The sequence below is a fragment of the Protopterus annectens genome, chromosome 6.part0 (assembly GCF_019279795.1).
Source record: "Protopterus annectens isolate FY-2018-M chromosome 6.part0, PAN1.0, whole genome shotgun sequence".
NCBI classification, from domain to species: Eukaryota; Metazoa; Chordata; order Ceratodontiformes; family Protopteridae; genus Protopterus; species Protopterus annectens.
In genome coordinates, this window is record NC_056737.1 from 530,181,938 (window position 1) to 530,204,013 (window position 22,076).

At 40.0% G+C, this 22,076-nt stretch overlaps 1 protein-coding gene across 1 annotated transcript in view; it reads right to left on the bottom strand.

Moving 5' to 3' along the window:
• Window positions 1-22,076, bottom strand: part of TTC6 (tetratricopeptide repeat domain 6) — a 2,436,149-nt gene that overhangs the window by 369,835 nt on the left and 2,044,238 nt on the right. Inside the window, exon 20 of the mRNA XM_044074245.1 lies at window positions 1,772-1,924. Within this exon, the coding sequence (XP_043930180.1) occupies window positions 1,772-1,924 (153 nt within the window). The remainder of the gene's footprint in view (window positions 1-1,771; window positions 1,925-22,076) is intronic.

Genomic DNA, 22,076 nt, shown 5'->3' on the forward strand with positions numbered 1-22,076 from the left:
ATGTTTGGGTAGTTGAAGTCTCCCAATATGATGGTATTTGGAGAGACATTCATACTCTCCAGTGTCTTCAGGAAGGCTGAGTGGGGTTCCTGAGTTTGAGAGGGTGGTCTGTAGCATGCTACAAACTGGTTAGTTGCACCTGGATGGTCTCCGATGCTTCGTGCGTTGCCACTAACCTGGAGGTGTGGGTATCTTTGATGAATATGGATACTCCCCCTCCTTTTGTGGTTCGGTCCAAGTTTTGGGGCCGGAAAGCATGATATGAGGTAAAACCTGGTAGTGCTGGGGTGCTCTCAGGAGCCTTGAACCAGGTTTTAGTCACTGCACAGACATCGATGTTCTCCATACTGAGGAGGGCTTCGAGAGCATGCATCTTGAGGTTTAGACTTCTGGCATTGAGCAACATTACCCTTAGTTTTTTTTCACTTGTGTTTTCTAGGGAGGTGGGTTTGTCTTTTGAGCCTTGCCTAAAAAAGGCACTATGGGGGTGGCAAGAGCCTTGGCCAATATCCGGAAGCCCAGGGGTGACAGGTGCAAGCCATCCCTTGCAAAGCAACGTGGCTTGTCAAGCATGTCATCCCAAGCAGACAGACATTGGATCCCCTTAGAATGACACCAGTAATTAAGCCAATTGTTAAAGCTGATCATTTTGTCTTTGTACTGTGGCATCATTCTTGGTGAGGGTAAGATGCTGCTCAGGGTCAGGGTCATACCGGCCTGGGCTACATAATCAGAGAGCTCCTCTATGTCTCTTTTCATGTAGTCCAGGGAGGTACGTCCCAGGTCATTCACACCGGCATGGACAATGACTGAGTCATATTTGTACTTGCTTTCAAAGGAAGAAAAAGATGTGGGGCTTACAGGAAACAAGAAGAAAGACAACTGGTTAAACCTAAGAGGAGAATGAAGAGATACTGAGGTGGTTGGTGATGGTAATGAATCTGAAAGCTACTGAGTTCACTCTCCTGCTGTACTAGTCAATCTATGGCTCCATCAAACTACAGTAGAACAAGCTGTTGTTTTTTGTGAAAAAGGAAAAGCCACAATAAGATTAAGATCTATAAACTGCAATGTGAATTTTGGATGCTGAAGTAGTTTAGCAGCATTATTTGCAAAATATGCAGGAAACTAAACAATTGGTTTGGGTGTTTACCTAATGAAATGCAATTATTTATTTTTTATCTGCTGTTACTTGCCACTATTGGCATTATTGTCTTCCTTTCTTGCAAATATTGTATTTATGTTGAAAATTAATAAAATATATTAAAAAATAAACTATGATATCCAGTCTTGGCAACTATACAGTAAAATATAAATTAGTCTAGTAGATGACATACAATGCTCAGTTTCTAAACTGATGTAAGGTATAAATGGTTTGGCTATAAGGTAAAATACTGAGAGCTTTAATTACTCACTGTGGAAGGCTGATGGAAAAACAAAGTGCAATGTGGGCACACTGGAAGAGGAGGAGACATTGTAGGCAGTCAATAGGCAACAATTCATGGATAATATATGAAAAAATAGCATTTCTCAGAGACGATGTTGGTGCTTTGGAGCGTACTGTCTCAGACAATGATTTAGTATAAATCAGTGGAAGTATCATAGTGATGCCGACTACAAACAGAAGAAGGGGTGGCTCAGATGTAAGAAGACACAATGGTAATGAATCCAGCTGCAGTAATCAGGCCTACAGGTTATACTAAACATGTCATACTATCTCCATCTTTGAATGTTCATTTACCACACTGTATCATATAAGCATAGGGTTTACCTTCAGTGCAGCACTGATATCATGGAAGGCAGCAAGAGTATGACTCATTTGAAGGTTGACTATAGCTCGCCCTTCATAAGCAGCTTGGCACTTTGCGTCAATATCCAGTGCAACCGTAAACTGGTTCCATGCCTTCTGAAACTCCCCCAGAACCTAGAAACAGAAGCATACCAAAAACAGCATACATTATGTAATGAAAGAAAAATATAACTTACCGTTCGTAGAAGTGAATTTTAAATAAATTCTACTTATACTGTATCATTGTTTACCAGTTAGAAAAAAAAGTTTTCAGTCAAAAAACGTCATGATACCACAGCTGCTTCTAGATGACAAGATATTACCTGTGCATTTCATTACAGTATTTTAAATAGGCCTTGTCAACATTTACATATAAAATATATTAATGCATGATTGCAAAAAGGCTGATGAAGTCAGAGTCTATGACAAAAGCATTTGTCAGTCATTTTAATAACCACACTGCAATTACTTTTGTTTTTCTTTCTTTTTTTCCATTACATGGGCATTAGTCTGAATTGAGACATAGACATTTTCTTGTGTTTTCTCATTATAATACCCTTTCCTTCAATTCAGTATTTGAATGGTTAGGATACATCATTAAAACTTTTAGCAGAGAATTTACTACTGGTTGCTGGTACATATTGAAATCATGTTAACCACAAACCTAACACATAGGTTATGAGTACAAATTATTCTATGCCCTCAGCCCTTTGCATTTAAAAATTTTAAGCACGACACTATCTTGTGACATCTCTAACAAAGCACGACAGAGAGAGAGAGCAAAAGAAGGCACAGCTGTATGAGGCTCATAACAATAGTGCTAGGTCTTCCTTAATGCAGATAGCTACTCTCACCTTCTCCATTCCCTTTTAAAGTTTCTCAGTCCATGTATACTTGCTCCAAGTTACAGTTTATCGTAGCTCAAATTTCCATGTCAGCAGTACCTGTTCCATTATCTCTGAGAACAGCTTCTGTCACACTGCATAACACAACATTACACTTAACATGCCATTTTTTACTCATGTTATTGAGTTTTTTTTTTCCTTCTTCTTTTTTGGTTAATTTGAACATCTAGTAGTAATGTTCTCAATTCCTGTACTCCTGTACATATATATATATATATATATATATCCTATTCTCCACCTTTCATCACCTCCCTGGCTGTATTTCCATGCTGGTCTTTGAAAATGCCAGTGAATTCCTGATCTTCCAGGCAAGTTTTCCTAATCCCACTGTTGTCTGCTTTAGTTCTTAAAAGAGTCAGCTGCCAAATCACTTATAGCTCAAATTCACCCAAGTGTATAAACAACTTGTGTGTAAAACTAATAAAATGGTTTCCTTATCTGATTAGTAAATCATGAGAAATTAAGGTGATGCTGCAGGACTGGATGAGGGCAGATGTAATTTCATTTTAGAAGAAAAAGAGCAAGAAAGAAATAGGAAACTACTGATCAGATGGGTTGACCTCAGCAGCAGAGAAAGTGTAGAAGTGCTTAAGAAAAGTCTTTCACAATACTGCAAAGTTAATGTAGCACCAGACCAAATGTAACAAGAATTCAGTGCAGAAGCAGTATATTAATCATAGCAAGCTAAATTCATTGATTGAGCAATGAAAGTAGTAAATCAGAGTGCAGCTGTATCCTTCATAAGTTTTATCAATTCATTTATACAGTGTTTAAAACAAAACATTTTGCTGTAACTTTGCTTTGGACTCATCCAAAACATGGTAGCCTTCATAAAAATCTGGCTGCAGAAGGGAATACAGAAGCCGAAAGTAAACAATGACAATCGTGAAAAAAGTATACTTGGAGAGTGTAACAGGACTCTGTATGTACTGGGACCAGTTCTATATAATATCGATTTAATACTTGACTGGCTGAATGGAAAACTAGATTTCTTTCCACATAATGCAAATGAGAAAGAGAGAGGGAGGTATAAGTAAGCTGAAATAGCACTGTAAGGGCAGAGTGGTCAAAGGAATTGTGCCAATCATCAAAGGCTCACAAATGCAAAGTAATTAACCATGATGAAAAATCTCAGTGTGTGTGTGTGTGTGTGTGTGTGTGTGTGTGTGTGTGTGTGTGTGTGTGTGTGTGTGTGTGTGTGTGTGTGTGTTTGTGTGTTCGCACCACATGAATGCATACATGCTAATATGTTCGATACCTATGTACTGAATGGTTAACCATTTTGGGTAAGTCAATACTATCCCCAAACAAGATCAGATATAGTCTTTAACTATAATAGGTAGTTGGTAACTGGGTCTTAATGCAAAAGTATAAGGTTATGCACTTTACAGTGGGGATGTCTGAAATAACATAAATGTTTGAGGGATAGAAATATCTTAGGAAAATCACACCAGGGAAGGGATCTTCTTGCTCTAATTATGGCTATGTTGAATCACACAGAGAAATATAAGATAGCCATGACAAAGGCTAAAATGATACCGTGGTGCATAGCTAGGAGTAAGGACTATGTCGGGCACCAATAAAATGCCTTAAATTCTATGGTGGGCTGTGGGAATCACACATGTAAATGAGTATTTAATCTACTGAGCATATATAGCAGAAAATCTTCAAAAGGTTAGGAAGATAAAAGTATATCATGAAATGGTAATGAGTCAGAGCATCAGATGTACATTCTAATGAATGATGGACTATGACAAGGATGCCTTGCAAAGTCAATGAGAATGTAAGAAGGAAGTGATGAGGGTACTGGACAGGCATGTGAGAAGGGGAACAGATGATCACTGGAAAGGAAATGATTAAAGACTGATGTAATAAAATATTATTTTACAGAGAATTTTAAAGGGTCTTGGAAAACACTGCTTCAGGAATTTGTGAAGTGTAGGTCAGCACAAGACATTGATGGATGCTTAGAAGCAATAGGTTCACAGGTTCATAGGAGTTTACTAGGCTAACAGCTTAAGAGCCCTTAAAAGCCTAGCCACTATAACCCGATTTTACCTAATATATGACTCCTAGGGGCAGGATGGCATGGATTAGTGCCTATGTCTTGAGTACTTACAGAATGCCTCTGTCCATATAAGACAAAGGAACTACTCCAGGTGTGAATCTGTAATTCCCCATCCATTAATCCAAATTGCTTTTGAAGGATGGCCAGGGAAGGGCTCTGCTTAATGTGAATAGGAAGCCTGTTCTAAAGAAGGGGCAATCTCTGAGACACATATCTGTCTCTCCAGCATGTTTTGTTTGAGTCACTAAGTTCAGATCCCTAGATCGGGTGACCCTCATGCTATTTGACTTGTGGATGTTTAGTAGTTCCATTAGGGCTGTATTTGTGAGTGCCCTGTAGATCAGGCATAGATCACCACTTAATAGTCGGTAGGAGACAGAGCAAAGGAATAGGGCTTTTAGTCTATCTGCATAAAACATGTTGTTTATAGGCTGTATTTTCTTTGTGAGGAACCCCTGTGGTCACTTCAGCTGCTGTAAGTGCCAAGTAAAGTACATGCCAAATGGCACACTGTAACCAATTATTGATCTAATGAGGGCTGAGTACAGCGGGAGTTTAATTTCCTTGGATGTGGATGCCATACCTTTACTTATACGTTGTGCCACATAAAAGGACTTCCTCACCACTGTGGACAAATGGCTGTCAAAGGTCAGGCTAATGTCTATCTGTGTACCTAGATTTCTCACCTCTGAGTCTATTCTTAGGGGTGTTCTATTGATGTTTTAATTTGCAGGGATATTTGACTTCCTAAAGGGTATAATAATGCATTTTTTCACATTCGGTTTTAGGACATGGTTCTGGCACAAATCATTTGTCTGATCCAGACCCTACTGAAGACTATCTACATCGTTGGAGGATTCAATGATTGCCCCACCTTACAATAATCAGCAGTCTTTGTCATCCAGAGGCCTTCCGCATTAGCCTTGACTTTAGAGAACTCTGTTCCAAACAGGAATGGTCCCAGCACTGTGCTCTGTGCCACACCTCTAGTAACTGGCCTCTTTGCTGGCTCTAGATTCAACCACTTTAACCTCATCTGTCCTGTCCATGAGTCAACTGGCTATCTATTGGGTGATGTAGAGATTTATGTACAGTTTTGTGAGATTATTTATAATAGTGAAGTGGGGAATTGTGTCAAATGCCTTGGCCAGGTCGAGGTAGGCGGTATGTACTATTTTACCCTCATCTATGGCCTTAGTGACTTTCTCAAAGAAATCCACAAGATTTAGTAGGCATAACCTTTCTTTGATAAAGACGAATTGGGTCAGTTTTAGTGTTTGGAGGTTTCCTCTGTCATTTATCAGTTCCATGATTATTATTTCCATGGCCTTGCATATAAGACTAGTCAAACGTATAGGCCTGTAATTTCCCAGGTCAGTAAATGGTCCCGTTTTATGTAGAGGGATGACTGTTGCTGTCCTCCACTCTATCGGGACAAAGCCAGTCCAGATGCTGTGGTTAAACAGAGATCCTAACGGCCTGATAAGTCCTGATTTAAGCTTATTAAGAGCCAACCTGGTATATTGTCAGGCCCCACTGAAGCCATGTTTTTAGCTTCAGAGAGCATAGTGGTAACTGTTCCTTGGTGATAATTGGTGGTGGAGTAATAGAGGGTATTTATTGGGGGTGATGGAAAGGTGAAATTTGAGCTGAATTTGTCAGCCAGCAGATTTGATACATCTGGTTGAGTATAAGTGATGCCATTAACAACTAATTCTGCACATTGGTTGATGTTGCCCTTAAGATTTCAAACATCACTGAAATATAATTTATGGTTATCCTTAGTTTTGAAGCCTATTTTTACCTCAAAAGTCTGCTTTCAGAGACCCAACTAGTTCCCTGACTCATCTGTTTAGACTAATAATGGACTTTTTGCTCTGTTGTGCACATTCCCTCTTACTTTAAAACAGGATTTTATTCCTTTTGTTGTACTACATATTTATACCAGGGATCTACCAGGGTGGCTTGTTTTTTGCATTTTTTTAAATACCTTTATTGAATTATCTATCAGTCATGACATAGGCAAATTTACATTTATATAAAAGTAATCAAAGTTTTTAACAAGTTCACGTTTACAAACATTATACTCCACATATATTGCTATATATCATATAATTTAAGCAACATTACATAAATTATTCAATTCTTGCCCTTTTTTTTTTTAAACAAGAAACATCTTTATTAAACCATCACTTATGGTATAGGCGATCGCACATTTATATAAATGAAAACAAGCCACACCTACACAATTCTAGTTGCAAGTGTTTTACATCACAAACCATACTGACACACTCCCAGTTACAAACATTATACATCACTTATAATCTACCCAATCATTTTCAAACATTAGATAGCTCATTTAAGTTGTGCCTTCTTTTAAACCTCATTCTTTCCCTGTATGTATTGTTACCACAATTCCCATTTTGTTTCCTATGTAGTTTGCTCCTACACTTTCCTAAAGATCTCATTTCCAGTTGTTTTCTCTCTGTTACTATATTCACTACTTCTAGTATAGTTGGTTTAGATTTTGATTTCCTTTTTCTAGTAATTGCTTTTTTGGCTGCCACCATAATTAGACACAGCAAGGTCTTACCATGTCTAAGCAATTTCGATTCTCGATTATAGCTCAGTAAAATCATCTCCCTAGTCACACACATCTGCCCACCCAGCATCTCTGACAGTGCATCCTGCAGGGAATTCTTAAAGTCCTTCAACTCACTGCACTCCCACAAAATATGTTCCTCTTATTTTGCAGTTTGGCCTGGGTTTATTTCGGTCTGGTACTACCTTTTCTATGCAGTTGTTTATATGGTTGTACAGGGCTTTTGTGTAAACATCTGCATATGTTTCTGTGCTATCTAGATTTGGGGACGCTTGGAAACTAGCTATGCCATACCTTAATAGGGGGTAATTTTCTTAAAGTTGTTTACTCCTTCTAATTATATCTCCAACCTTCTCTTTTATTCTCTCCTGATTCTATCATACCAGCAACATTGCTTAATGAAAGGCGTCCAGCTTTTTTTCAATGGTTTCCATTCTTCCTTGTTGCCACAAAGCCCTTCCTTGGTATAATTTCACCCAGCCACCACAGCATAAAATAAAAAACCTTTTCTTTAGCAGTAAAGTTTTAAATCTTTTTAAAAAGAAAACCTGCTAATTTAAGAAATCGACAGCCATTCTCAGTAGCCCTTTGCAGTGAATGTAACAGTGCAATTTACAACTATACCATTTCAAACACAGGAGCCTTTGACTAAAGAGGCCATCTCTATCCATGGCTAGCCATAGCCCCAGTTTCCAGGTATTTTTGGAAATGGTATCAATATATTTTTCTAAATGAGTTAAGCACATTTTTTTTAATTTGTTAATCTGCTATACTCACTAGATGTATGTGCTCCATTTTAGGCTGGCTCAGAAACATTGATCTAATTTGGTAACCACTTAAAACATCCTACAGTCCTATAAACAAGCACTACTGTCAGCCAACTGGCACCTTATAAAAGAATGTGCACTCATACTGCTCCTAGTCCATAATAACTCTATAATGTAATTATTTCTTCTCTTTGACGCAGCATAGCCCTTAAAGCTACAATCTGCCACCTTTGCTCACATACCAATAATAATGTATTATTTGTAAGGCCTAAGGACTCCCTCACATGCACTGACCATGACTTCTCAATCTTAGCTCCTAAACTGTAGGATTCTCTATTGGCTAAATTCATTAACACTCCTGACTACATTCAAGTTAGAAAAAAATGGCTAACCCTTCTGGGGCAGACAGCTATTTCTGCCTGGCTGTCACCCCCCACCAAAACAAACACAAAGCTAACTTACCCAAAGCTCTAGTCCACTTTGTGGTCTGTTTCTTCCCACTCTTATATGTTGTGTGCTTGTAGTAAAACAATTATACTCCTCCCACTTTTGTATGCTACAAATAAAACAAAGATGCTCATAACGAACTCACTTCTAATTATACTCTGCTTTACCTCAGTCAGAACAAAATAATCTCAACTCCAGCTGATACCCCTGCCACTCTGCAAATTTATAAACATTGTACAGTCTTACTTAACGTATTGTCTCTGTCCATTCTCTGCAGCACTGTATTATTCATATGCTCTATTAAATACACATATTAAATATACACTCCTTACTATTCTGTAACTCTCATGCTGTGGCTGAAGTGGCTCCACTGACCTGATCAACAACAAACAAACAAAGAAATAGAAATAAATACATACATAAATAAAAAGTAAACAGAGGAAGTGAAACCTAAGACTAAAGGTGGCTAGTAGCTTATACAGAAGATAGTAGTTAACCACTACTATACATTTAAAAGTATAAATCAGGAAAATGGTCACAGAGATGCAAAAAGCTCTCACAATGAACTTCATCCATCTACAACCCATCTTTTACATATGGGGTCGGGGTGTCACTTCAACAATAACAATCATCTACAGCCAACGATTACATCACCGGGTGACTAGCCCTGCCTTGGTAGTTCATACACACCACACACACGCACAGCTATGTGCCAATTTAGAGTGTCCAATCCACTTACAGTGTGTCTTTGGAATGTGGGAGGAAACCCACATGAACACTGGGAGGACATGCAGACTGCACAGAAGACATCCCAGCTGAGTATCGAACTGGAGAACCTTTTCCTGTGAGGCAGCAACACTATCTGCTGCATCATCTAGAATACAGTAATCCTGATATTTGATAGAAAATACTATTAACTTTTGACAGACACTTGCCTGGAATAAGAGTTTACCAAGTCTAATAAATGTCCCCAACAACAATTTCATATGATTAACTCAAAATTTAAAGGATTTTCTTTCATAAAACAAGTTAAAGCCATTACACCTATGGATCTGGACAGCCAGGCTAGGAAAAAGATTAATAAATTGCTTTACACATTATTAGAAAAGATTTTTCAAATAAAGACATTGCAAATTCAAGACATTATGAAGAACATTAAAGGCCTTACATGCTGTATAAAATAGCATATACCAGTTTACCAAGTTAAGATATCACAGTTGGGAACCTTATTTAATGACTAGCATGTTAGAGCTAAGGCGGCAGAGATATAATGCAATGTTTTGACAATTCAAAGCAAGCATTTCCAAGACAGAAGTGATGTTCTGGAAAATACAGAAAAAAAAAAAAAAGAATACACTGAGTTCCTGAAAAACGGGGACAAAATATGGTGAACTTTTTTCCTAGATGGATTCCTGCAATTTTGCCTCTCCAACAAATAACTGGCAATAAAACAGCACAAAGGTCATTAGCTTCACCCCCCCCCCAAGTTGCAGCTCAGAAATCAAGGTCAGTAATTACAATTGTATCCTACCAAGTTAAAAAACTGGTCTTTAATAATAGTGTAGGATAACTCAACTATTACATGAGAAGACTATTATATGGTTCAGATTTTCTTCAGAAATCCTATCCAGAAGAAGAACAGCAAAGTCCAAGAAGCCAAAAAATAATGATAGCTGACATAATGTCTCAGATCATGTGAAAAAAATGTAAATGCTGTCCAAAAGACTAACAGCTGCTGTAGTTAACATAATGGTTAAAATTCAGAAAATTTACCATAAGCTGTATATTTGCACACCTTGCATTAACTTTTTTGTATTCAGAGACAGCCCTACTACAGTGCTGCAACATGAACTTGTGTAGCACTGCAGTGGGCTGCCTCTGTGTCCATACTAGATTCTAATGATGCATTCCCGGGGTGAGTCATATCGCAATTAGCCATGTGCTCTCCCTCAGAACACCCTGTGGTAAGACATTTGCACAGCCGAGCAATTCAGAGAATCTCTTGGCTGCACAAAGCAGTATAGTAGTTCCTAGCCACTTGAAGTAATGAGCATGGCCAAAAGGCCACCTTCATCCATCACAGTAAAGGTAAGTGTTGGGAAGTTTAGTGGCCAGGTATGGTCAGTGTGTGTGTGTGTGTGTGTGTGTGTGTGTGTGTGTGTGTGTGTGTGTGTGTGTGTGTGTGTGTGTGTGTGTTTCTGTGTGGTGCTACATGTGTGCATTTCCCTGGAAAGTTGCAATAAGGGGAGTTAGTGAGGCGGTAGGCTAGGGGGGTGTGTCTGTGTGTGAGTGTATATGTGTGTTTGTGGAATAAATATATGGTGTGTGTGTGTGTGTGTGTGTGTGTGTGTGTGTGTGTGTGTGTGTGTGTGTGTGTGTGTGTGTGTGTGTGTGTGTGTGTGTGTGTGTGTGTGTGTGTGTGTGTGTGTGTGTGTGTGTGTGTGTTGGCTGCTGTCATACTTCCACACACACCTAACCTAATGAGCAAAGCCTGCAACAGTTGGTCATAGTTTCATAGGAGATTACTAGGTTTAAGATCTCTTACAAGCCTAGCCAATATAACCTAATTTTACCCAATATATGGCCCCTATGAACCAGAGGATAGCATGGGTTTGTGCTTATGCCTTAAGTAGTTACTTATTTAACATCTGTTTACTGGGAAAGTCCGACTGGGACAGAGCCCATTTTCAACGGAGGCCCGGGAAGAAACACTGCAGACACGTCTTTGGAATGTGGGAGGAAAGTGGAGCACCCGGAGGAAACCCATGTAATCACAGGGGGAACATGCAGACTCTGCACAAAAGGCACCCCAGCTGAGAACCAAACCAGGGAGCCCCTTGCTGTGAGGCAACAACGCCGACTGCTGCACCACTGCACCGCTCTATGCTACAGATTACCCCTGTCCATAAAGGACACAGGTGCTACCCCAGATGTGAATTTGTGATTTCCATCCATTGATCCAAAATGAGTTTGAAGAGGGCCATGGGAGGGCTCTGCTTAACATGAATAGGAAGCCTGTTCCAAAGAATCTCTGAGACACATATCTGTCTCTTTAACCTGTTTTGTTTAAGTCACTGACTAAGTTTAGATCCTTAGACTGGGTGACCCTTGTGCTGTTTGATTTGCAGATGTATAGCACCTCCATCAGAGCTGGATTTGTGAGTGCCCTGTACATCTCCCATAGGTCACCCTTTAGTAATCGGCAGGAGACAAAGTAAACGGACAAGGATTTTTAGTCTGTCCTCATGGGACATGTTGTTTACATCCTTTATTCTCTTTGTGAGGAACCTCTGAGGTCGCTCCAGCTGCTGTAAGTGCTTAGTGTAGTACATGCCAAATGGCACATTGTACTCAATTATTGGTTTAATGAAGGCCAAGTACAGTGGGACTATAATTTCCTTGGATCTGGATGCCATACCTTTACTTATAAGTTGTGCTACATAGATGGACTTCCTCTCTACTATGGACACATGGCAATCAAAGTTCAGGCAACTACCTATCTGTATACCTAGATCTCTCACCTCTGAGTCTATTATTAGGGATGTGCTATTTTTTTTTTTAATTTGGAGGGTTATCTGACTTCCCAAAGGGTATAATAATGCATTTTTCACATTTAATTTTGGCCTGGTCCTGGCACCAATCATTTATCAGATCTAGCCCCTCCTAAAGGATATCTACATTGTTGAGGGATTCCATGACTGCCCCCAGCTTGCAGTCATCAGCAGACTTTGTTACCCAGAGGCCTCCCACATTAGCCATGCCTTCAGAGAAGTATATTACAAACTGGAGTGGTGCCAGCACTGACCCCTGTGGCACGCTACTAGTAACTGGCATCTTACTGGATCTGGATTCACCCATTTTAACCACATATGTCCTGTCCATGAGCCAACTGACTATCCATCTGGTGATGCAGAAATGTATGTCAGTTTTGTGAGTTTATTTATAATACCTGAGTGGGGAATTCTGCCAAATGCCTTGGCCAGGTCAAGGTAGGCAGTATGTACTGTTTTACGGTCATCCATGGCCTAAGTGGCTTTCTCAAAGAAATCCATGAGTTACAGTAGGCATGACCTGCCCTTGAGAAAGCCAATTTGGGTTGGGTCCAGTGTTTGGAGGTTTCCTAGGTCATTATTTATCAGGTCCATGATTATTCTTTCCATGGCCTTACATATAAGACTAGTCAAACTTATGGGTCTGTAATTTCTTGGGTCAGTAGATGGTCCCCCTTTACACAAAAGGATGACTGTTGCTGCCCTTCACTCAATCAGGATAAAGCCAATCTGGAGGCTCTGGTCAGAGATCCTAATGGCCCTGATAAATCCTGATTTAAGTTGTTTAAGAGGCAATCTGGTATATATAGTCAGGCTCCACTAAGGCTGTGTTTTTAGCTTTAGAGAGAGCAGTGACAACTTGTTCCTTGGTGATAATTGGTGGTGAAGTAGTGGAGGGTATTTCTTGGGGGAGAACTGGGGGATGATGAGGAGGTGAAATTTGAGCTGAATTTGTCAGCCAGTAGATTTGGTATATCTTCTGGCTGAGTATAGGTGATGCCATCTACAACTAATTCTGCACATTGTTGGGTGTTGCCCTTAATTTGCGGGCATAACTGAAAAATTCCTTATGGTTATCCTTAGCTTTGGAAGCTAAGGATGACCTCTTGCTACATGGGATACTTCTTTATTAATAAGTGGGCTGGGGGAGCAGTAGACACCACAGATACTACTCTATTATTAAATAGGTTTGCGGGAACCACTGGCTACCATGTTAATCTGCACTCATAGTAGTTAATAATAAATCAGAGATAAGCAAATTAGCCAATAAGGAGGTCTTTCCTCATTTGCTTAATGTGTCTCTGAATACAGAAACAGTTTTTTTTTTTTTTTTTTTTTTTTTTTTGCTGCAGCTCTTAACATGAGTGCTGAGGTCCTTTTTGAATCCCCAAGATTTTTTTTTTGTTTAGTTTGTTTCTTTCTTTAACCACTTCTGACATCCACAGAATAAAACTACCTCATGACCTAAAATCATCAGTTTTATATTTTCAGCATTTGAAATACTCTGCCAGGAAACATTTTTATCTAATATTTGTAAACCTCTACTGCGGTAACAACTATCCCATCACTCAGTGCTTTTGGCAATCCTTTGTGAATGACTATCTAGACTTGATCATTCAATAGTATTCCTTTACAGCGCTATCCTACTGATATAGGAATTGGAAAGAAGTGATTTAATTTGTATTTTTGTCTGCATGTGGTATAACCCTACTCCATACTCACTGTATAGAGGAACTCTGTAAGGTAGCCAAAAATATAACAGGCACTACAATGTAGATATATGTAGATGGCTGCAGATGCAGCTGTACTCCATAGGAACAATTGAAGGCAAACCCCAGAAGCAAATCCACATGGTGGAAGCACAAGTTTTATAATAAAAGGAAAATAATTTTGACCAAAAGTAAAAACAGTAATTCCTAGATGATTAGAGCCTTTGTCACTGAAAGAAACAAACAACTTAGCAGGTTATTAAAACCCACCAAAGCCAAGTCTGCAGCTAAAATACCTACCCAAGCCAAAAAACAATCAAATGGAATTTTTTAGTCAAGCTCATAATCTCAAACACACAATGCAGTAATTTGCTGAGTTGCTTGTGAATGATGTTAGCTACAATGAGACTGAAGATATAGCTAATCTACTGGCCCATAAATTTATCTCTAATTTTATCCCTCTCTCTCCTCTATGTCTGTCCCTCAAGATATATCTGAAACCGGCTTATCTCCAGCTGTACCATATGACCAAGTCCTAAAAGTGCTATCAAAATCTAAAAACACTACAGCAGTGGATCCTGTCTGGCTGACAATCTCCCTGGATGCATCTTAAACAGCTTGAAGCATGATTTAGACACGCCCATTAACAACACTGTTCAGTCTCAGCTTCCATACAGCTTTTTTACAAAGCAAATGGAGAGAGCTACAGTCATTCTCCTGCATAAGGGAGGACCTCCCATAGATCCAGACAATTACAGACCCATAAGTCTGACCAGCCACATATACAAAGTCATGGAAATACATATCAATGAATTAATCAATCAAGGGATAAGGAACTTCCAAACACTATACCCATCTCAGTTTGGATTCGTTAGAGGGAGGTGAACCTTACTCAACCTGTTGTTTTTGTTTTTTTTTTTAAAAAGTCGTCAAAGCAATGGTTGAAGGCAAAATGGTACACACCACATACCTTAACCTGGCCAAAGTGCTCTGGCTATCTGAGTTTGCAGATGACTGAAAGCTAGGAGCAGTTACTGAATCCCCAAAAGACTCAGCCATCCTGCTGAAAGTCAGGTACAGACAGAAAACTCAGGGAGAGATGCTTACATAATATTCGTCTCAATCCTGGTAGTCTAGGTGTTGGATTAAAGGAGAATAATGGTAGTTTATAATGCAAAACATCAACAACAAAAAAATTGTATCTAGGTAGAAATGTAGTTTTTGTGATCATGATGGTGCAGAGCATAATGAAGTTTATAGAGGAATGAAGAGCTCCAATTTAAACAGAACCAAACAACACTGTTTTTGAAGTACAACAAATATAGAACACTCAAATGTAAAGCAGTATGTCACTAAAACAGAAAGTAGTAGTGATACTCGTGGAAATTTAACATCGGCATCAGATAAAAAGTAAGGCTGATGCTTCTGAAGACATAACTTGTACTGAATGAACAAAACGGGATTACCACTAGATGAGTTAAAAGATACTGATATCAAATAAATAGTAAAGTTAGACAAAATAAAACTTTTCAAATGCAATGAATGGCAAAGTATAGTTGTGCAGCAGCATAAAGCTATATGAGATGTATCCCACCAAGGATAATGTCTCCAGCCAGTACAGAAAACGTTGCTATGTCCATTGAAGCACAAGGCCATGCTGATATAAACGGGGATGTACAGACATAAAAAGTCAGAGATTTCTTGCCTCTAACCAAGGGAGGTTGAACTAAGAAGATATGACATGTATTGATAAATAAAAATGTGAAATCTTATGTCATGCCAGAAACAGGGGAAGGGAGCACCACCCACAAAAGACAAAGTAGCCAAAGAAAACATATATGAGAAGCAGATATATAGCTGGTGTGAGACAAATGTCCAGGCACAATCGGAAGGATTTGTTGTCAGGTCTGAAGCACTTCTGCAGTCCTTCTGTGGTCTAGTACAGTATCAGCATTCAGAAATAAATGCTACTACATTTATGGTCAAGGCTGAAGCACTCCATGCACTGTGTGAGACATCTAGCTGTAAAAAAAAAAAAAAAAAACATTTGTTATATTTGCAGCATGACATGAGAGGACCTTTATACCTTTTTATGTATTTATTTATTTTCATTTTCAGCTTAAAGTTGAGGGGAATAGCAGACTGCAGCAGAACAACACAAGACCCCAGAATAAATGGCCACAGCTCTAATGAGGACAAAGATACATGAAGGGTATTAGTACTGCAACAGTGATCTATTTCAACATCTACTATTATGACAAGTTTACGTTCACAGCTGCGCTATGTTTAGCATTAAAGCTATGTGGGATGATTGCCAAAGTGTAAACAAGCAGGGTGGCAGATGTCAGACCAGATTCTAGAAGACCCTGAAAGAAAAGATCTAGCAAATTCAGTTCTGACTTTAGAGAAGGAATCAATTTTGTTTAGTGAAAGTGAGCACTGAGGACCAAGCTGACACCTCTAGAATGGCTCTAGAGCCCACCCCTTTCTGAAAAAGTGCCCTAACTTTCTTGTTTTTCCCCCCTTTGGGAGAATGCAGACTTGAATAGTCTAGAATAACAATATAAATATTACATGTTTGAAAACTGTTTGTCTTTTTTTACTACCTTCATAATAAATAAAGAGCTTGTCTACCAGACTGAAATCTTTTTATCCAAGTAGCATCTGAGCTGTCTGTGGATATCCAGGGAATGTGGTATTTATTTTTCTCCTGTGCTTTAGGTGAGGTCAACTCAAAAACGTATTCATAAGTGTGTTAGTTCTAATAGTAAACCTATCATTATAAAAGGGAAAAAAGGGCTGAAACAGATATACCAGGTAAGGAAATGTAGGTAAGTACTAGATGAAGGTTCAAATGGAGGAAAGGTTACTTTCTTCAAAACAAAATTCAGATCCTGTGATAGGGCCACCTCTTTCCAAGATGGTTTAATATGTAACTCCCCTTTCAAAAATTGTTTAACCTAAAAAAATATAAGAGGGAAGATTGAATTGTAGACAGGCTGAAAGGTGTTCTTTGACAAAAGTATAAGACAATCCAGAATTGAGCAAATCACACAAGTAGTGCAGAATGAGCAGCACTCTTAACTGGATGGGTCATTGTCTCTGATATGGCACCAACTAGAAAATCTTTTCCATTTATCCAAGTATAATTTTCTAGTAGCAGGTTTTCTAGCCTCCTTTAATGCCTGTTACATGTCCTCTGTGAAGCTGGACCTAAAGGGGATTAAAAACCTATCATCCAGTCAGCCTTAGATTTAGAATGTTGGGGGCAGAAGAGAGACTCCTTATCCTGTGTGAGTAGGTCCACTCTGTGACAAAGTTTTTATTAATTGTCCCTGGCAGTTGCATGAGAATGGAGAATCAATGTTCTCTGAGCCAAAAAGGAGTTACCAGGAAAACCATGGGGGAGTCCTTTTTGATCTTTATGAGGACTCTGATAATGGGAAAAAGAGGGAAGGCATAGACTAACATTCCTTTCCATGGTAAAGAAGGCATGTCTTCCTCAGGCCTATTTGCAAGGATTACTGGTAGAGAACTTCTGTAATTTTCTGTTGTGAATAAAGGAAAACAAATCTACTTGAGGAGTTCTTCAGTAATGGACAATCTCCTGGATGATCTCAAGGTGTCACATCCACACGTGAGGATTGGCCCTGAATCTGTTCAGTGAGTCTGCTACAGTGTTCTGCTCTGACGGGATACAAGTTACCTGAAGGGATGTGATTATGCTGAGATACCACTTCCCAAACAAACATTGGCAGTCTGCACAGAGGGTAAGATCTTATTCTCCCCACCCCACCCCCTTTATGTACCACATCACTGTGGTGTTGTCTGTAATCACCAAGAGTGGTCCTAGACTCCATAACTGATTCAAAGCTTTTAATGCTTTTATCAGGTCCATCATTTCTTTGAGGTTGATGTGTTTCTTTCTGAAATGGAGATTACAAATCACATGAACTTTGACTCCTTGGGAAACACATACACACCAACCACCACACCCATGACCCCAAGACAAATTTTGTTGTGTTTGTTGTTACAGACAGAGTTGGATTGAGTGGGGAAAGAGGAAGACCTGGATTTAGCCAAATCTGATTTGAACACAGCAGGAGTTATTTCTTGACAAATCTCAGAAGTGGCATAGAAAAAGAGAAATGATTCTGCTGTGGACTCCAAATGGACTTGAGCAACAACTGGATCTGTCTCATATGAAGTCTGGATAAATTTATCACTAGGATAGCTGATGCCATATAGCATAGAATTCTAAGAAACTCCCTTGAAATAGTCATTGACAGGTGAACGAAACCTAAAAACTGTAGATGGCAAAATGAAACCTTTCCTTGAGAGCAATAGGCCATCATGTGAGAAATGTCCACAAGACATCCAGAAATTTTAACCCGTGAGATCGGATTAGAGGAAATTTCTCTATGTTTTAGACTGAAATCTAGTTTTCGAAAGAGGTTTAAGATGAAAGGAGGGATACCTTGGTCTCTTGAACTTAATCAAGTAAGAGGAGGTAATCATCCAGATAAGGTTAAATGTGGATTCCCTGAGTCTGCAGAAGGCAACTACTGGAGCTAGATATTTTATAAACACCCTTGAAGCTGTGGAAAGTCCAAACAGTAAGTATGCAAATTGAAAATGTAATCCAGGCACAAACAATATTGAATACCTGAAGTCTTTGTGAAATGGAATAGTAGATTATGCATCCTTGAGCTCTAGGGTTACTAGAAAATACTGTGACAGACAAAGAGAAAACAGGGGTATTACTTTTAACTTTGGAATTTTCAGAAAGGAACTTTGTACTGACAGATCCCTTATTGGTTTCACAGGGCCATCTCTTTTGGGTATTAGAAAAATCTTGGAGTTAAATTCCCTTCTTATCTGGGACTAGGGATCAGGCTCTCTAACACATTTGGCTAGCATCTGACATAATCTGTGAAAACAAGTATGTTTATTTATTTATTTATTTTGGATGAAAAGGATCCCTCTTTTGGAGGAATGGAATGCCACTGCCATGCATAGACTCATCGGATTATTTATTGCACCCAAGCACTGGTATTTATTCATTTCCAAAAAGGCAGGGAAAGAGGTGGGTTGCCTGCTATTTTGTAGGGGCTGGATGAGGTAGGGATGGGGAGGGAAGGGAAGGTTATGTACTCTTCTTTGATTAGGAAGACCCCCTAGGGCTATTTCTGTTTTCCTCCGAGTCCCTTGTAATTTATCTATGTATTGCTGCTTTGCTGATTTTTTTTGCTGCACTGGTTTAAAAGGGTTCCTGAAGAAGGGCCCAGGGCTACAGGGCTAGCTTCTACTATATCTAGGGACTTGTGATAGAAAAAAACTATTTCACTCCCTAGATTACTGTATCATTTTCATATAAGTGGTGTAGGACTGTGGCAGAGGAGCTAACAAAAAAGTGTATCCTTCTCTACAAGGACATAGGTTCACAGGTTCATAGGTGTGTACTAGGCTAATGGCCCTTGAGCCTTTACAAGCCTAGCCCATAGGATTATCCTGGCATCTTACCACCCAACCTTAGTTCCCAGTGCCTCTGTCGCGTAAAGCCACTGGAGTCATCCCTGGGGTGAATTTTCTATTTCCCATCCACTCATCAAGCTTTCTCTTGAAGAGGGCCAGTGAGGTGCTCTGCTTGACATGTATGGGAAGTCTATTCCATAGCATGGGCAGTCTCTGGGTTATGAACCTGTCCCTCCAGCATGTTCTGTTGATTGTGGCAATGAAGGTTGAGGTCTCTAGAGCATGTGGTGCAGAGCGATTGGGATTTCTTTAGATGTAGCATTTCTAACAGAGTTGGGTTAGACATGGCACTGTAAGTCAAGCAGAGATCGCCTCTAAGTAGGTGATATGAGACAGAGAATAGCTGGAGTTTTTTTAGTCTGTCCATGTAGGACAAAGGTTTAAGGCCTAGGATACTCTTTGTGAGGTACATTTGCGGCCTCTTCAGTTGCTGCAGGTGTTTAGTGAGGTACATGCCAAATGGGGCATTGTACTCAATGATTGGCCTAATGAGGGAAGAGTAGAGGGAGACAATGACCTCTTTCTTCCTGGATGCAAACTCCTTAGTAATGAGATGTGCCACACAGAAGGACTTTCTGACCACAGTGGCAATGTGGTGGTCAAAAGAGAGGCTGTTGTCAACCTGTGTTCCCAGATCTTTTATAACGCCTTCTGTGTTCAGTGGACTACCATCGATGTGGTAATTCATGGGAACTAGGTTTTTTTTCCAAAGAGGATAACGACACATTTTTTGGCATTGAGCTTAAGGCCATGGTTCTGACACCAGTCACTGGTCTCACTGAGGCCTTTCTGCAGGATGTCAACATCACTCGGGGAGTTAATAATAGCTCCCAACATGCAATCGTCTGCAAATGTTGTCAGCCAGAGTCCCTTCATGTTGGCCTGGACTTCAGAGAAGTAGATACCAAACAGGAGAGGACCCAGGACCGAACCCTGTGGAACTCTACTCATGACTGGTTGGCAGTCTGACTTGCATTCCACTACTTTCACACTGTGGGTTCTACCTGTGAGCCAGTTTGCAACCCACCTAGTGATATAGGGGTTGATGCCTAGCTTAGTGAGTTTTTCTATGATTCCTGAGTGGGGAATGGTGTCAAAGGCCTTGGCCAGATCAAGGTAGGCTGTATGAACCACCTTGCCTTCATCCAAAGCTCTGATGACTGACTCAAAGAAGTTGACCAAGTTGAGCAGGCATGATCTACCCTTCACAAAACCAAACTGTGTGGGATCCAGAGTTTGGAGATTCCCTATATCCTTGTTTATTAGGTCCATGATGATGCATTCCATAGCTTTGCATATCAGACTCATCAGGTTAATGGGGGCGATAGTTCCCAGGGTCTGTAGTCACTCCTCCTTTGTGGAGAGGGATGACTGTAGCAGTGCATCATTTGGTAGTGACAAAGCCTGAGTTGAGGCTGTGATTGAACAGGGCACACAGGTGAGGTGCCAGTTCACTCTGCAGTTCATGTAGAACACATGCAGGGATATTGTCAGGTCCCATAGAAGCTGTATTCTTGGCCTTGGATAGTGCTGTTTTAACCTGTGCAGCAGTAATACAGGGTGCCTGGCAATCTACTGGTATTGTGACTGGTCCCTTGGGGGGAGAGAGGGGTAAAGTTAGCACTGAATCTGTCGGCCAGTATACTGGCAATATCTGTTGGCTTGGTATAGGAGGTATCATTGTGCAGTAGCTCAGAGCAAATCTGGGTATTACAGTGGAGATTCTTTACATAGCTATAGAAGGCCTTGTGGTTGTCTTTACTATCTGCTGCAATTCTGTTTTCATAGCTAGCTTTAGAGGATTTGATGAGGGATCTCAACTTTTTGTTGAGGCTGATAAGGGAGTTTTTCCAGTTTTGGGACTTCACCTTATTACGCATCAGTTTCCTACTTCTGTTGTAAAGTTTGTTTATGGCATGGGACCACCAGAATGACTTCCATTTTTTGGAGGAGAGTGTCTTGGTTCTCTTGAGTATGTCAAGATCCATGCATTTGTGTATGTGTTCATACAGTGCATTGCTGTATGATTTGGTGGTCATGCAACTGATCTCCATTTGCAGGGGTTTTGTGAAGTTAGCCACCTCTGTTTTCAGAAGCCCAAAGTTAGCTTTGGAGAAGTTTTTCATGGCGGTTACCTTTGCAGGGGGGGGGGGGTGGATTTCCAAGGTGATTAGTTTGTGGTCAGATCTAACCAGGGAGAAGTTGACTAGTGGTGTACAGCAACGGTCGCCCATGTTAGTAATGACCAGGTCAAGGATGTTGCTACCTCTAGTGGGGGTAAGAATGAGCTGGTCCAGGGAATTGGAATTAATGAATTCCAGGAAACATTGGGAAAGTGTATTGGTACATGAGTAGTTTGCCAGTTAATGGAGGGGTAGTTGAAGTTGCCCAGTATGCGAGTGTTAGGTTGGACCTTAATATTCTCCAGGGTGCTTAGGAACACGGAGTGTGAGTTTTGGGACATGGTTGGGGACCTATAGCAGGCTAGGGCCTGAATCGCTGTCTTACCCAATGTTAGCTGCACATGAAGTATCTCAGATGTGTTATGTTGGCCTACCAGTCTGGAGATGTGCGCATCCTTTATGAATATGGAAACACCACTGCCTTTGGAGCTTTGGTACAAGTTCTGGGGCCGAAAGGTGTGGAATGAGTTATAGCCTGGTAGTGCAGGGGTGCTTTGTGCTGCTTTAAACCAGGTCTCTG